General features: G+C 41.7%; 1 protein-coding gene across 2 annotated transcripts in view; it reads left to right on the forward strand.

Moving 5' to 3' along the window:
- The first annotated feature begins 5,821 nt into the window (after positions 1-5,821).
- The window catches only part of PLCL1 (phospholipase C like 1 (inactive)), a 332,194-nt gene continuing 320,004 nt past the window's right edge, over positions 5,822-18,011 (forward strand). Inside the window, exon 1 of one of the 2 annotated variants that reach the window (XM_041737357.1) lies at positions 5,822-6,128. In XM_041737357.1, coding sequence (XP_041593291.1) covers positions 5,886-6,128 — 243 coding nt within the window. In that variant the 5' untranslated portion in view covers positions 5,822-5,885. Of the gene's footprint in view, positions 6,129-6,250; positions 6,838-18,011 lie in introns of those variants that run through there. The other variant, XM_041737358.1, reaches the window with a different exon arrangement.

Here is an 18,011-nt window from a genome sequence, read left to right on the forward strand (position 1 = left end):
AGCCTATCAGTAAGGTTAACAAACTAGATATAAGGCAGATACATCACAAGCAAAGGGAATGCAGTAGGGAAAGAAATATGACTCATTTTCTTCCATGGGTCCTAAGAGGTTAAAAAAGCATTAATAAGCCTATGTCTTGGTATAAATTGGAGGAAAATTCCTACCACATGCAGATGAATTAGATTATATTTACTTCTGCATTGTAAATGTCAGGCATTGGGAATATGTTTCATTTGATGAGGTTGCTACTATAACTTCATACCTGGAAGAGATCCAAGTTGCCAAATAAAATAGAGAAAGAAGAGAAACAAGTTTTCATGTGGGTCTCACTGGTGCCATTCCAGTGGTAGGTATCATAAATGCCTCTGTGGTTCTGCATTAGTGTGGACCATAATGATGCCATGAACTCCATCTTCCCAATCTATGTCAAAGTCCCTTAATACATAGAAAATAAATCAACACTGACTGCCTGTTTTATTTTATTATTATTATTTTTTTAACACTGCTTATTTTAGGGGTACCTGGGTGGCTCAGTTGGTTGGGTGTCTGCCTTTAGCCCAGGTCATGATCTCAGGTCCTGGGATCAGGCCCCGCGTGAGGCTCTCTGCTTAGCAGGGAGTCTGCTGCTTCTTCTCCCTCTGTGATATCTCTTGCTCTCTCTTAAATGAATAAAAACAAAATCTTAGAAAAAACCTGCCTATTTAAAAAAGACATTTGCCTTGCACATACAGACTGTTCTTGAATGATTGGCCTGGGACTCCCAATCCTGTATCTTAGCCTTAGAGTCCCAAGGGGGTAGTGTTAATGGACACCCAGGTATCCTGCTCTCCTGCAGGTAGTAGAGGATTTACAACATGGGAAAGAAGCAGCAGTCTTCGGACATTGAAGAACATTGGCTGTAATTAAAGATTTCTTAAATGTATTGTCTTTCAGTACTTTGAAGATTTTTTCACCTGGGGTTCTAGATATGTTCTAAACAATTTGTAACTTCTCATTTTATAGGACCACTATCATGGTATGGATTACTTGTACTTTTAAATAAAATTAGTTTACGTTGTGTTTACTGAAACTTCCTACTTAATTGCTAACATAAGGGACAAAAGAATACCTTTGAAGAAAAAAAAACTTGAATTTTAAGAGGGCATATTTAATTTTGCTTACCTTTTAGTGAAGTCATTTTTTTAAAGGTTTTATTTATTCATTCATGAAAGACACACACACACACACACACACACACACACACACAGAGAGAGAGAGGCAGAAACACAGGCAGAGGGAGAAGCAGGCTCCATGCAGGGAGCCCGATGTGGGACTCGATCTTGGGACTCCAGGATCACACCCTGGGCCAAAGGCAGGCGCTAAACCACTAAGCCACCCAGGGACCCCCCTGAATTCTTACATATTTATTCTACTCTAATATTTATACCACAAATTATCCTACAAATTGTTTTCCTGAACTAGCAATTGAAATGATTACAATGTGTATTGAGAGTGTTATGACTGAATGTAAGGATATATATGACTCAGTTGAAAACTGCCATAGTCATGTTCAATGCATCTTTGAACTTATCAGGAGAACAGGCTTTTAACATCAAAATATTCTTTCTTACACATATGTGAACACAGGGATAAATCCATCAGCTCTACACTCCATCAAGATGACATAGAGGTAATGCTGATGTTAAAAGGAGAGGTTGTTATGCAGAATGTGGTCCTAGATCTGCAGGAGTGGCTCTTCAGAATGGGTGAAGTCTCCAGGACTTCACTGGACTTCCACTATAGGAGAGCCTCATGTGGTAGGAAGAGCACAAACTTTGAAGTCACTGACTGGGATATTCAGTCCTGGTTCCATCACTTCCTTTTGACTCTAACTCTAAGCAAGCTAATTGACCCTTTTGGTCCTTAGTTTCCTTATCTGTAAAGTGGAGAACAGAATACTTCATAGAGGATTATCTGGTATATAGAAAGCAGTTATCAGTTCTCTACCCCAACTCTGATTTTCTGGTAGTGAATGGAAAGTCTTAATATTTTCACAGATTCTTCTTAGGCCCAGAGTTCTGGGGTGACTTCCATGGGCTGGAAGAACTACATTGACATATCTGGCCATTGATTCTGGGCTAGGTATTTTTAGGTTTGCTGGACCTGGTTAGGTTCCCATCAGTTGTCTTTCAGTGTAATTCTCAATTTCAAGTTACTCCAATATATAGGCATCCTTTTACTTTTGCAGTTGCTTGCTTTGGGTCTGCTCTGATTTCTGCCCTAGGAAAGAATTCTAGAATCCCAGAAGATGAGAAGTCCTATAGTGTAGGCAGTGACAGAGTCACTTAAAAAAATCAGTTTTAGGGGATCCCTGGGTGGTGCAGCAGTTTAGCGCCTGCCTTTGGCCCAGGGCGCAATCCTGGAGACCCGGGATCAAGTCCCACGTCGGGCTCCCAGTGCATGTAGCCTGCTTCTCCCTCCTCCTGTGTCTCTGCCTCTCTCTCATCTCTCTCTGTGTGACTATCATAAAAAAAAAAAATCAGTCTAAAAAAAATTTAGTCAGGGGATTGCAAAGGTGAATACTCTGTTCCTAAGTATTTATCAAGCACCTACTTTGTGCCAGGTATGGCTCTGGAAGCTGGAGATAAAGCAATGAACAGGTCTTTTGCACATGGAGATTACATTCTCCATTTTAGTGAAGCAGAGATAGGAGGTCAGTATGATAGAATATATAAGTTAAACAATTCCATGGGGAGGATAGTTTATTCATGGGGATAAAATCCTATGAGAAAGCAAAACAATAACATGAGTAACATGGTATGGTTGAAGGAGCAACTTGAGATTTGTGGTAGTGACATTTGAACTAGTAATTCATTACTCTTATTCACGTCCCTTCCCCTTCTTCCTACTGCAGCTTCCAATTTGTCAGTCAAGTATTGCTGCCTTATTTGGTGAGAGGTTGAGAGGCAAGAATTGGGGTGATATTAATTTAGAAAGGGGGGATTATTAATGGAGGAGTAGGAATGTGCCTATGGCTGCTGACTTAACCAAATCTGGTTAAACCTTTATGTCCTGGGTGTGGGGCCAGAGTAGAATCTGTCCCCAGTTAGGAGCAGATTCAATGGGTGGCTCTTTTTTCTTTTTAACTGCAAATATGAATATCAGGAAAAGCCTACTGAGCTTATCCTAGAAGACAATAGTATGAAAGACTTGTTAGATTAGGGCCCAACTATTTTCTCAAAGCAGAATGAATTATATAATAGCTTTTATGAACAGATGCTCACAACAAAGGATTTAGTACGAGGTGTGTGTGTGTGTGTGTCTGTGTGTGTGTGTGTGTGAGAGAGAGAGAGAGAGAGAGAAGCTAAGACTGTGTGTGTGTGTGTGTGTGTGTGTGTGTGTGTGTGTGTGTGTTTGTCTTCATATGAGGGGGAGAGAAAAGCCTGCCAAGGGACAGAAGAGATAAAAGTTCAACTGGATAGCATCTAGTTGAAACAAAAAATTTTGTGCACTTATATGCTATATTTTTTTGGCAGCTTCTTCCTCTTCTTTTGCTTCTTCTTTTTTGAATATCACTTACCTTAAATGTTAGTAAGGTGACACTAATTTTAATACTTTAAAAAATTATCAGAATTGTATATACAAACCTGTAAGATGGGACGTCTTTGTAGATGATATTAACAATATTCTAGAACACGATAATGAGTAAGATAACTGCCATTTACATTTCTTGGAGGACAACCCAAGAATGGGATTTTTATGAGGGTAACAAAGAAAAATTAAGCTCTGAAAGTAAACATATAAAGACAAAAGTAAAATATAGAAATAGTTGAATATTAAAGAAAAAATGATAGCCTACAATAGGTTATATTTGTGAGGATAGCAAGTAAAGATATTTCCTGTACAAGAGGTAAGGATTCCCTGAACTAATGGAAATGAAGGACATGTATGGTTGTTTTAAGTCTGGGGGTCCCTTATACTTTCTTCTGCGAGTAATAAAGGCAGATCACTTGAAAAGGTAACTTTGAGTTTCCCTTCCTGTCTTTTACCTATGAGAGAAGAGAGCATTTACTATTACAGATGCAGTTCTTAGAATCTCACTAGAGGGTGGTGTTGGTTCTAAAACCAGAGGTTGCTAATCTACAGTACATTCATTACAGGGCTGCATTCAATAACAAAAGGTAAACTTGAGCTTTCTGAGTTTTACCTACAGGTAACATCAAAGCTGAAACCCCCCCAAGGGCCTTATCCTTTCTTCCATGCTTGCCACCTCAGAGGAGAGAGATAAAGTAGCTGAGATTACAGGAGGAGTTAGTGGTGGGTTCTAATTTGAGCTCCTGCACTAAGTAGTAGACAAGAAACCAAAGCTTCCCAGGCCTTTATCTCATTTGTAAATGAAATGATGCCCTAGATGCCCTAGATGATCCCTAAATCTTTTTGTGTCTCTGAAATTCAAACAAATTTTGAGTTTAAAAGGCTGAAGATTTCTGATGTTCTTGGCCCAAAGGAACAGGTATCAACTCAAATTATCAAATTATTACTAATTAAAATATAATTTAATGTTATAAGTAAGGTTTAATATAGATTCGGATATTAAAAAGCCTTTAAACTCAGTTATCATCCTCTGTCCTACTAGAGAACCCCAGAGCCATCCTTTTTTTTATATATCTACCTGAGTATGCTGTGATACTGCATTATCCAAAGATTTCCCTTTTCTTGGTTTAGTAACTTGCTGGAATGGAGCAAAATACGTTTACATAGGATTATCTAGAGAAAGGGGGTTGAACCATTATCTCGTAGGGATGTTTTAGGATAGAAACTAACTTCTCCGCCTCATCCTGTAGTTAACCAACTTCCATCATATGTTTGCTCTGCTAGGAGTCACTCTCCAGAGGGATTTAAGTTGGTTTAGTTGTCTGTTACCCTCGCCTCTTTTATCTGATTCCCTTTCCTTGTTCCGTTCATTCACATTGCAGAGTGAACCGAAGATGGTCATTTTATGAAACCCGACTCGAAATGATTCAACTCCATGGCCCCAGGAAGCCCTGGTTTATCTCTACAAGGACTTGACCTCAAAGGGTAGGCGCGAGAGCCTGCAAACCCCCGATGGTGCGAAGCTGCGCCCTGTGGCCTCAAACACGTTGACGACTGGGGCTCGACACCCCGTTCCTCCAAATTGCTTTGCCTGGCCCACGGCTTCCCGCCCCGGGTTTGGGTGCCCCCCGGGCTCCTCCCGGACACCCGGACTTCCCCGAGTGTGCACGGAGCGCCGCGCGCTCGCCCCTTCGCTGGTCCCCGAGCCGCGCGGGCCGGCTCCCGCTGGCGGAGCACATCCTTCCCCGCTCCGCGCCCGGGCACACCCCTTGGCGGTGGGGATTGGTCGGGCCGACCCCTCCTCGGCGGCGCCGGGCTCCTAAGAGGCTCAGACGCCTGCCAATCCCCACGGGCTGTCAAAACAAGTCTTCCCCCTCTGTCACCGCGCGGCGGAGCGGAGGCCGCCGCACTTCCTGGGGCCGTCCGCGGCAGGTGGCGGGGGCGCGGGCGCGGGGCGCGGGCGCGGGCGCGGGCGCGGTGGGGCCGGCCTCCGAGGCCGCGGGATCGGGCGCCGGTGCCCTTTGTCTGGCGCGGAGCGGGCGCTCGCCCCGCGTGCCGGCCCCTCCCTCTCCTTTCCGCCGCTGCCCGCTGGCGCCCGCGTCTCCTTCCCGGTTCCCGCCGCCGCGCCCCCGCGGACCGCCGGCCTCCCGGACCGAGCGATGCCGCCTCTGCGCAAAGTTGCCGCCGCCGCCGCCGCCGCCGCCGCCGCCGCCGCGGGGCGCTGAGCAGAGTCCGGCAGGGCCGCCTCCGGGCGGGGAGCGCGGGGCGCCGGGAGCGCGGGGCGCCGGGGCGGACTCCGCGGCTCGCCGGCCATGGCCCAGGGCGCGGCGGGCAGGGAGGGTCCCGCGCCGCCCGACGCGGCCGCGGGCGAAGACGACCCCCGAGGGGGTCCGGACGCCGCCTGCGGGGAGGGCGTGGCTGCGGCCGCCGGGGGCCGCTGGAGGGACCGCCGCAGCGGGGTCGCGCTGCCCGGCGCTGCGGGGGCCGCGGCCGACAGCGAGGCGGGCCTCCTGGAGGCGGCGCGCGCGACCCCCCGGCGCAGCAGCATCATCAAGGTGAGTGAGGCCGAGCCGCCCGGGCGGGGCTGCGGGGCCCGGGTGCCGGGGGCACCGCCGGGGGCATCGCCGGCTCCGCAGTGTCCCCCCGCCCCCCCTCGCCAGACCTTCCTTCCTTCCCCGCCCGGAGGTTCCCAGACCCAGCTCTGGGCCGGGGGAAGAGAAGTCACTTTTTCTCCCCCGCCCCTGACAGCAGAGGAAAAGTTCCGCTCTGCGTCTCTGCGTTTTGATGGATGCTTTCCCTCATTTTCTCTGAAAGCTTCACTAAACCGTTGGCGGAAGGAGGAAGGGAGGATTCAGTGTAAATGCTGGCCACGGGATGATTGTGCCCCGCTCCCCACAGGAAGCGTAGCTGCCCCCCACCTGCGGGCCCCCTCCCCCGCGCAGTCTAGGAAATGCGCCGTTCACCCACGGACCGACGCGCCCGAGCAGCCCCCTCCCCAAGCCAGAATAACCCTCTAGACGCAAAAGGTCCCGAAACCCGGACAAGTGTGAACTTTCCCGGTAGACAGTTTTCAGGGGACCCTCCGGCCAAGTGAAGAGCGACGGCGGAGGATAGTTTCTGCAGTGCAGAAGGCGCCGGCGGAAGGCAGTCCGTGCCCCAAGCAGCATCCCAGGTCCTTGTGGTTGCCACTGCATGCGGGGAGAAGGCTTCCCCACCCCTCAACCACCAGACAAGATTTCTCCTCCTCTACTTGGCAAGAAACTTGTAAGCCTTTTCTTTCCCTTATCTCTTTCTGCCTTCCTTCCACTTGGGGCTTGCTTCCTGTTAGAGATTTCATCTTTTGGGTGCATGACATGTGGTAAGGTATCCTGGAAGTCAGAACTCGCCCACAGGCGTTGGAAAAGGGCCTCTTAACATAAACGAATGTGAGTAATCCTGTGCATATGAGATTAAAGTTGATTTTGGTAGTCAGTATGAAACTATATATATATGGGTGTGTGTGTATGTATGCGTGTGTGTATCTAGACAGCCAAAGATGATGCTGAAAGATGGACTTGAAGCTACTTACTACTTTCAATTTACTTGGTGTGCCTGTACATTCAAGACCCTTGTTCAAGGTGAAGCTGTGTAACAAGCCTCATAATGCATGTCTCTTTCTCAAGCTCAAACTCCCCTTGGCAGTGTGGGAAGACTGTGCCCACAGTACATCCACCCAGCTCCAAGTATTGTCTAAGCTTTTCCCCAACACTGACACATGGAAGTTTAAAACCAACAGGAAGATTTCTATATAAAAAGAAGAGTGGGTGGTAGTTGCAAATGACTTGTAGTAGTTTTTGTTATTTTGTGCCTTTAGATTATGTGAAAAGGAGTGTGCTATTCTGGGTGTGAATTTGGATAAAAAGGAAACAATCACTTTTTCTTCTTTTAACCCACAGGTCAGAAAGCATATTATTTTGAAACTTAAAAAAACAGCACAATTAAGAAACAATTATATTTTGGACTCTAAGATATTGGTACTACCTGAGGTCCTGTGTGTGTGAAAACAAACACAGCAAGATAATTTAAAATATACCATCATAAAAAGCAGTGGGGGAAAAAAATAAAAAATAAAAAGCAGTGGGCTCTATAGTGTTGTAAAAAATAAAAGTAACAGAGTGTAAGGAATATACAAATTCTTGCAACTAAATTTGCAATTTTTATTTATTTATTATTTTTAAAAGATTTTATTTATTTTTTCATTCATGACACACACACACACACACACACACACACACACACAGGCAGAGACACAGACAGAGGGTGAGGGTGAAGCAGGCTCCATGCAGGGAGCCCGATGCAGGATTTGATCCTAGGTCTCCAGGGCAGCGCTAAACTGCTGAGCCACAGGGCTGTCCTAAATTTGCAATTTTTAAATTGCATTATGTGCTGGTTTATATTCTCAAAAAGGCCCTTGCTGAGTAATTGTGCCTCTTTTGTTTTAAAGTTTATTTTTGTGGCAAAAAAGAAGGAGGCAACAGATTATCAGCTTGATCTCTCCCCATCTGATAGTAAAATAAGCATGTAATAAATGGCCTTTATAATGAAAGATACTAGAAAATTACCAAATTGTTATTATTTTAAATTAGATTTTATTGAAAAAGTAATATAAGCATATGATTAAAAAAAAATGTTGCAAGGGAGCATGAAAGGAAGACTCCCAGCTACTCCACACTCCCACTTACATAGTCCACCCCCATAGCTGTTAACACTTTCTTAAGTATCCCTCCAGAAATATTCCATGCATATGAAAGCATATATATCTGCATATATATCTATGGTGAGCTATCGATCTTCTTGATTTATATAATAAAATTTTAACTTAAGTTTACAGGCCTCATATTTTCAAATTTGTTCCAAATGTTTTTTGATTCCTAGTGGGTTGTTCAAATCATTGTGATATGTCAGCTAATCTTTAGGAATAACCTGGAAGGTCATTGATGGGCATGGGTCCTTAGGGTCTGTTTTTAGAGGCCTTCATTCCCTTCCAGTGAGGAAAGAAGCAGGAGATGGGGTTCTCTTCCACACCACCTCTGACATCAAGGACCTTTCTGAGGACATCTTCAATCTGCTGCCCCATGGTTAGTCTACTCTAGCAAAATAAAAAGGAGAGTCTCTAAAAAGGTGTAGATCATATAGGAAATATGTAGCACCTGTTCTATATTGAAAGAAAAATCCCTTCTTCCGAGTTTGGCCAAAGATTCTTTTTATTTGCATTAAAACATACACAGAAAAGAAAGGCTTTAGTACATTTTATGTTAATCAAACTATTAAATGCTGTTCCAAATAGCCTTAGTATAGTGATAATTCATATTCATGATCATAACTGTGAGCCACTGAAAGATTGTGAAATCATCAAATATTATTTTCAGCTCAATTTAAGGTATTACTTCTAATTATTTTACTGCTAATTCTCTATTAACTTGAATATTAGACAAATCAGAATAGTCCATTCCTCTATCATGCCAGGAAACAGACTATCTTGTATATTAATAAAAGAAATGTCTTATATATTAATAAAAAGGATGTTTTCAGTAAGTTTGCCCTCTCTAATTTGTGAAAGCATGATTTTAGTTGAGAAAACAATTTTCTTCTGAGCTAATGAAAACAATAACAATGTTTATCTTTACACATCTTTGTAAGGTCTTCTTTCTACTATAGTTGCGTTTCTTCCCTTATATGCCAGGTCCTAGGTTTTAAAAAATTTAATAGGAGACTTAAACTAGGTTTTCTGGGGATCCCTGGGTGGCTCAGCGGTTTGGCGCCTGCCTTTGGCCCAGGGTGCCATCCTGGAGTCCCGGGATCGATTCCCACGTCGGGCTCTCGGCATGGAGCCTGCTTCTCCCTCCTGTGTCTCTGCCTCTCTCTCTCTCTCTGTCTGTCTATCATAAATAAATAAATAAATCTTAAAAAAAATAAACTAGGCTTTTTTTAATCCATCAATTTTTTTCCCTGTGTTTTTCCATGTGGTTATTTTTGATAGCGTTGACACTGATAAATGCTGCATGTTTTTGGTAAGTGCATTGTTGTATACCACAATATTGCAATAGACTGCATCTTAATTGCTTCTTGATGACTTGTGGTTTAAAATGACAAGTTAGTTACATGCAAGACTGGTAACATCTAACAATTATGTACTACTCTGCATATGAATATATTTCTGTTTAAGAGATTAGACCTTTTTTCTACCTAATATTTGACGTCAACCTTATAGGTTTAAAATATTTAACACTTTAGATTGTAGTTTATGGCTTTTTAACTCTGTGATGCTTTGGAAATTGGAAGCAGTGTAGCTCATTCCATATACTAGATAATGGGAACTGGGATACAAACATGTTTTCAGAATAGCAGTTGATTTTTCCTCCATTATATGCAACATATTGAAGGGTTCTACTTTTTTTGCTTTCAATTCTACTTAAGTATGAATTCTCTAGAAGAAATCATCATTTGGGTCTCATGGACATAGGTGTGTGGGATAAAGATGGGAGCTGGGAACGAGGTGCCAATACCTGCACTAAAGCAGCTAAAGTAATTGTTTTGGGGTGTTTTTTTGTGTCATTATTTTATGTCGTGGGCAATTCTCAAAACAACATTTTGTCATGTTTGTTATGGGGCTGGTGGAGTGTGTTTCTGAGCCAAAACTTCGAAGATATGTCTTGAGTACCTGTTGACACATGTCAACATTATGATTCTCTTCAGCGGGCAAGATGAATTGTATTCATATTTATCAAGTACCATTTACTATGAGTCAGGTGCTAAACTAGGAGTTTTTATACATTATGTCACTTAATCCTCACAGTAAACCCTCTATAGGATTCATACCGACGTTGCTTAACGCCAGAACTTGTGCTCTTACGCTCTCAGAGGCAGGAAGTCCACAATCCGTGAATACTTTCAATTCACAATCTATGAATACAGTATGAACATTTAAGAGAGTGACGGAAGAGTCTGATTCTTGGGCCCTATGGCTTGGGAGAGAAATTAACCTTTCTTTGCTACCATACTTCCCAACCCAGAACACCTCAAAAAAGATGGCTCCAGGAATGGATGGCAAACCTTTCTGTCTTTGGTCATTTTGTGAGGCCAGCACTGTATTTTAAAAGGCAGAGCAATTTGGCAGATGTCCTATTTGTCATCAATAAATGGAGGCCACATCTGTTGTTTTACGCCAGACCACTTCTCCCATGCCCCTATATACAGTCAGGTTTGTGAGGGAGTGTATTCTCTTTTAGACTGATAGAGAAAGGGAAAAAAATACCTGGGGCATAGGAATCTGTAGTATTCTAGGAGAGTGATGAAATGGGGAGTTGGAGCTCTGAAAGTATTTTGTATGACAGTTGTGAAGGGTAACTAAGTATGATTGAAAAATAAAAATTTTAGACACACTATAAGTTAAATAGGCTTCTGTAAATTGGCTTGGGAATTAATCAGCATTGATAGACTTTTTTTTTTGCCTGTAGAAATATGTGTTAAAAGTTCCAAGTAGCCAAGTTATGGAAATGTATGTTAAAAGTTCTCAAATAACCAAATTATAGATAAATTTTGGAAAAACATCCTGATTGCACAGTGGAGCTGGCCAGCCTTTACAATGAATATGCCCTGGTGCCTTCAGTTGGGGGTGTTCCTAAGGTATGATTCAGCTATATAAATAGCGTTGAACTTCTTAGTTTGATCTGGTTTATTATCCCAGCAACTTCAGTCACAGTGTTTACTTTCTCTGAAATTGCCATAGAAACATGGACACATTTCACCTTAGAAGTGGTTGCCTTTCATTGTGGTGCCTTTCTGATCTGATTTCTTATAATACCTCTTAAGAGCATTAGGAATAAATTTTAGATAAAGAGCTTTGTCCTATTTTGATGAAAGATTTTAGAAGCACCTGCCAGTTAGTGTTTGCTATTGCTATCAGAATTTACACTATTTGTTTTCTTTCTTGGAAAATGTTTTAAGTTTCAAAAAATGTAAGCTAATGACATAGGCATTGAGAGGTGACGTATACATTGCAATTTAGACTAAATAGTTTTTTTCTCAGCCTTTTTCATTTTATAGTAAAGAAATTAGTGGGATCCCTGGGTGGCGCAGCGGTTTGGCGCCTGCCTTTGGCCCAGGGCCCGATCCTGGAGACCCGGGATCGAATCCCACGTCGGGCTCCCGGTGCATGGAGCCTGCTTCTCCCTCTGCCTGTGTCTCTGCCTCTCTCTCTCTCTCTCTCTCTCTCTCTCTCTCTCTCTCTCTGTGTGACTATCATAAATAAAAACTTAAAAAAAAAAAAAAAGAAATTAGTAATTAAATTTTGTACTGTAAAATGTCAATTGAACACAATTGCCAGATAACACTTCAGGCACAGCAGGGTGTTATGAAAAAACATTCAGAAAACCCAACCTTACCTTTAGTGCGAATGAACAAATAATCCATTATTGCTTCTAGGTGGTGCTGGAGCAAGTGGTCAGGCAGTGGAACAGGGAGTAGCTCAGTCTGCTCTGCTCCTCCATCACTTTTGTTCAGCTTGAATAACTGTGAACATTAAATATAATTCATTTTCAGGAGCAATGTCCAAACTGATATATATATATATATCAGTTTCAAGTATACTATGTATGTGTATATATATATATATATATATATATATATATATATGATTGTACATTAAAACATGCCAACTTAAAATGACTAAACAGGGGATCCCTGAGTGGCTCAGTGGTTTAGTGCCTGCCTTTGGCCCAGGGCATGATCCTGGAGTCCCGGGATCGAGTCCCGTGTCGGGATCGGCATGGAGTCTGCTTCTCCCTCTGCCTGTGTCTCTGCCCCCCCGCCTCTGTGTCTATCATGAATGAATGAATAAAGAAATAAAATCTTTAAAAATAAATAAATAAGATGACTAAACAGCAGTAAGAGGCAGGAGAAACTTTGCGTTTGTCGATGGGGTCTCAGCACCAGTAAATGAACCATTGGTAATTAGATGGGAAAGGAGAAAAATTTGATTGAACTTTCTATCTAAATTGAAAATAGGAAATCAGTACACCTTATTATAGTGAAACCCATAAGTTCTATAAAATCTTATATTTTGATAAGTGTTTTTAGTAATGTCAAAATGGTTTATTTGTAGTTTTATTGAATCTTATTTATCTCTGTATCCTAGTTCCTATAATAGAGTATAATAGACAAAATTTATTTTGATTATGGAGTGTGCTAAAGTGATAATGAAAATTAGCACTAAATAGTCAACTTCTATAACAATAATTTTTTGTCTTATTTTTAGTTGTCACCAACCGTACTGTGTATTTCAGCTAACACTTGATGACAACAAAATCATAGTATGGCAAAATATTGGAATAGTTTCTTGGATTTAAAATCAAATTTGATTTGTCATTTTATTTGTAACATCTTATGTGGGTGGGTTTAAGAGAGATATAATCTAGTTTATTTTCAACCATACCATTTTAACTCACTTCATTAATAATTAATCTAGCATTACTTTGAGAAAAGTGAGATTATACATGGTGAATAGAAAGGAATCATTATATTATCATTAACACTACAGGAAGAAGAAAGGCAGTTTAAATTTGAAGACAGTACAGTCCCTCTAAAGCAAAACAAAACAACCTAAAAAAGTATTTTAGAAAGTATGCTTAGCTTCCAAAGATCTCTTAATTTGTATTTGTAAATTTACAAGAGTGTATAGCAATTACAGGCAAGGATGTTGTGTTTTTCCTTAACAATACAACTTTGTATTCGAAGTATTAAAACATCCTTGAAAGATGATATCTGCTTTGTTAATTTCTTTCATACAGACCTGTTCAAGAGCCCTTTAAAGGATGCTGTCTGTATTAAACTAAGCATGGGCAATATGCATAAGTTGGCGAACTTGTATTATTGTGTGGTACAATGCGATGGTTAGAAATGATTGTGAGATTGTATACAGAACACCTTCTCTGTGAGGTGTTGAGGGAGATAAATGCACAAAGAAGGCAAAAGAGACAATACCAAGATTTCAAGGCAGAACTCTAAGACATTGAACCGGATCACCTTGTCTGGGCTTGCCCCTAAGATACAAGTGATTTCAGATAGCCTGTGTGCTGAAAATCCACACCCCACATCCCAGATCTGACAGTCAGTGATGAGGTTGGGCTGCTCAGGAGCACAACTCTTAGGGCCAGAGTCAGCAGTGGGAGAATGTGTTCCCTCTGAAGCCTCACTTGAGTCAGGCTGGGTTAGGTTTGCGCTCAGAAATAGGGCATCAGTGTTGGAAGAACGTGTGCAAACTGCACTGTTCTGATCCCCTTCGCGTCAATCCTTGTTGTTGGATTCAGGGCAGAGACAGGACACCACGGTATGTGCACTCTGACCTTTCTCTCCTTTGAAAGCTTCACTTCCATAAAACATAGTCCGACATAGTCCTTGGACTTGCAGTTTTCTTAATTATCAGGACTAATTTTTGGAGGAGGAGGTAAGGGAGGAGGGCATAGGAGTTTGTGCTCCCCCTAGGGGTTGACGGGTAAGATGCAAAGACCTCTTCAGCATTTGGTGAGCTGTTTTGAAATATTTTTTTTTCAAAGATTTTATTTATTTATTCATGAGAAGCACAGAGAGAGAGGCAGAGACACAGGCAGAGAGAGAGAGGGAGAACCAGGCTCCATGCAGGGAGCCCGACGTGGGACTCTATCCCGGGTCTCCAGGATCAGGCCCTGGGCTGAAGGTGGCGCTAAACTGCTGAGCCACTTGGGCTGCCCTTGAAATATTTTGGAATGATTGACTCTATGCTATAATTAACTATTACGTATTTAGAAATTTTATTAATAATTAAATATATTTGTTTTTACATTTAATCTAATAGATAAAACATCTTGAAGAGATTTTCCTATAGAGATATTTTCTTTATAATATTAGCAAAAACTTTTATAACTTCTATTATAGTCTGACATTCTAAGCACTAAATGTGTGTTAAATTTAGTCAAACCTCACAATAACGATGAGAGGGGTGTTTTTTATTATTATCTCCATTTTTATAGATGGAGAGATAAGTGACATGCCCAAGGTCACATAGTTAGCAAATGGCCAAGCTAAGAAATAGACTCAAATAGTCTAGCTCTAAAGGTTGCTTTAATCTTTATGTTATACTTCCTCTTAAATAATACTGATTTAATCCTCAGCCACTGGGGATGGAATGGGAGACATTTTATGCTTACCTTGAAAACTAAGCTTAGCTGACAAATCTAAAGAAGTGATTCTGAAGATAGTTTTGGGAGGCTCTTAAGGATTATTTGAATCATTTTTTTTAGTACATTTTTAAACTTCCGTAACCTTTCATGTGAAATACCTTTACATGACTTTACATTAGTATTGTGCTCCACCTTACCTTGAGAGGAGTGGAATTCCTATTAGCATTTTACTCTTTGACCAGAATTAGCATCTTTATCACGAGACAGAGTTTATGATCCAACTTTGGTATAAATTACACAGGCTAAGGATGGATTGTTACTTAATCACTGCAACTTGATATCATTTATTTTATAGTTTGATAGTTTTGTCTTCTAGCATCAATAAATCAATAAGGAATATTTGAGTTTCTAACTCAGAGAAGTTGCAATTTTGTTAAGTGGTAGTGTATATGATGTTGTATGATTGAGATTTCCTTCCAATTACATTTGTAGTAAGTATAGTTCCTCACACATAGGAGAAGCTTGGCAAATATTTGTGGAATTCCATTAAACTGAAAGTCTGTGTAATCATGTAATTTGGGGGAGGGTTTAGAAATTCCAAAGTCAATATGTGGGAAATTCAAATACATGATTATGTCAAGAAATTACTGTGCTTATGGCTGCTTTATTGTGTTAAAGGTAATGAGTCTATTTTGCTGTTTAGAGATCTAGTACAATGACCAGATGGTACCCAGAGGTTTGTCCCCATCACTTGGAAACTGGCTTGATATTAAAAGCATAGTCAGCTCTTTTGTTGAAGCACTCATATGTTAGCGTTTATTATTTATACACAGTTAAATTATTATTATTTTTAAAGGTTTTATTTATTTATTTGAGAGAAAGAGAGAGAGAGAGCACAAGGTGGGAGGAAGGAGCAGAGGGAGAAGGACAAGCAGACTCCACACTGAATGTGGAGCCCAATGTAGGGCTCAATCCCAAGACCCTAAGATCATGACCTGAGCTGAAATCAAGATTTGGCTGCTGCTTAACAGACTGAGCCACCCAGGTGCCCTGGTGTCTTTTATTGAAGACATTGGCCTTTGTCTTTTTCTTTCTCTTTCTTTTTCAGTTGCAGCATTTGCACTGTAAGATAATTTGTCATGCTCTCTTAAAGTGGATTTTTTTTGAAAGAAAAAAATAAGGCTTTCCCCAAACACCTGAAACTTAAAAGAAATATTTTTCCTATACTTTCTCATGTTCAGTAAGTATAGGATCAAGCTAGTTGTGTGATAAATGCAGTGGAGTGCACATGATGTGTATATGTGTGTACACACTTGTGTTAGATACAGTGAAAGTCCGAAGCCTCAATAGCAGATGACATTTTGATCCTATAGCTGTCTGTCCTACGTCTGGAGTTATCCAGAGATGTGTGTCACAAAAGTAGCTGCAAGGGCTATGAGAAGTCATACTCAGAAGTGTTAGCAGTTAAGCTTGACCAGACGTTGAGATTTCTGGAGTTTGCCAGAAAAGAGAAAACTAAGGATCAGGGTGTGTTAAAGGGGAATAGAGTCAGATGGACCATATTTATAAATGGACAGGATAAATGGCTTAAAAAATGTCTCTTTACCTGGATCACTCTGCCAGAAGTTGCACATTTGGGAATTCAGGTTTTTTTGGATTTTGATGCTTTCTGGAGAGCCTTTTAACTAATTAACACCTCATACCTCAACACACCTAACCGTAATTGGTGGGCACAAAGCACTTTGAGCTGAGATTCCTGGGAAGGATCTAGGAAGGATTGGTCTAGGTTTTTGATCAAAATACTTGGCATTAAGGATAAGTTTTGTCTGCTTTGCTGATTTTCTAGCCTGAGCCCCAGGAAAGTCCGAGGAAATTCTTCATTGTTGCACCCTCAGCATGACAGTTTCACCACTACAGAGAAATGGCTTCTGATGAAAAGGCCTAATATAGAAGTTAGTGTAACCAGATAGAAGTAGCGGGGAGTGCTGGAATTAACTATTATAGCTTAAGACAAAAGGTCTGATGTTTTACAGCTTCAGGGGACCACAAACTGTTGTGTTCAGCCATTAGCCCTGTTCTTATAGAGAAGTGGCTTTCACTACTGCCCTTGCCCCAGGCTAAATGGGGGGACGACTGAGAGGGAGGAAGTAATCTTAGAGCTGAGTTATGGTTCCTGAAGAGCCTCTTCCTTTCACCTTCCTCATTGTTAGGGGTAAGAGCTCATGACCTTTGCTGAGGCTGAGAAAGGACTGGAGAGAATGTATAATGGTGGTAGCATCCAACATCTCCCTCTCTACCAAGTCTACAAATAAGTTGGGACTGGTGCTTATCTCCTCTCTAGAAGGTACTGAGTCCCTCTTTGGAAGGGACTATCAGAGCCCCTAATGCTGTTCTGGGTGTGAAGAAAGGGGACACTATAGAAGATGGCCAGGCCTCTTGCTGGTGCCCCACCCAAAGAAGCCATTTGGGGTAGAGGGACTTTTAACAAAATGCTAGGACAGGGGCTGGGTGAGGGGTAAGAGGAGAGGTCAGTATCCAAGCCAGACCTCTAATGCCAGGATAATGAATATGCAGGAAAGAAGGAGACTATGGAGAACCAGCAACTCTAGAGAGTCTGTATTTGGATGCCTGCCTCACAGAGAAAGCCACAGGTCAGTTTAGTATTAACCTGAGGAGCAGAGAAAACCAACCCAGTGAGGCCTGCAACATCCTTTTGGGACTACTTTTGGGAAGACCTGGACCTCTCCTATCCCTCTTCCAGCTGAGCTCTAGGAGGGAAGTGCAGAGAGGAAGAGAAATGGAGAAGTGGGTAGAGTAGACCAACCCCCAGGTCCAGTCACTATAACCACCATTCTAGCTTGCCTTGTGGGTAATAGGGTAAGGAAGAAACTTTGAATTGAACATGAAATTGACGTTTTAAAATGAATAGGACTGAGTTTTTAAGAACTTGAAAGAACCCTTCTAATAATTGAGAGAGACAAACAATATGGAGTCTGAGTGAGCTATTGGTAATAATCAGAGTATCCAGAGGAAAAGAAGACCCAAGATGGTATAGTTGGGAGAAACCAGTTGTGGGAAAAAGAAAACTCACATTTAAAGTCTTAAGAATTTGAGATTGCTTAATTATCAATGACATCATTATAGAGTTGGAGACCTTACAGATCATTCTCTAAATTTACCCCTTCATTTACTAAGCATGGCTGTCCACCAACTCCCCCATATATCCAGGGCACCATCATAGAG

This window comes from Vulpes lagopus, chromosome 22 (assembly GCF_018345385.1).
Source record: "Vulpes lagopus strain Blue_001 chromosome 22, ASM1834538v1, whole genome shotgun sequence".
In the NCBI taxonomy this organism is placed as follows: Eukaryota; Metazoa; Chordata; class Mammalia; order Carnivora; family Canidae; genus Vulpes; species Vulpes lagopus.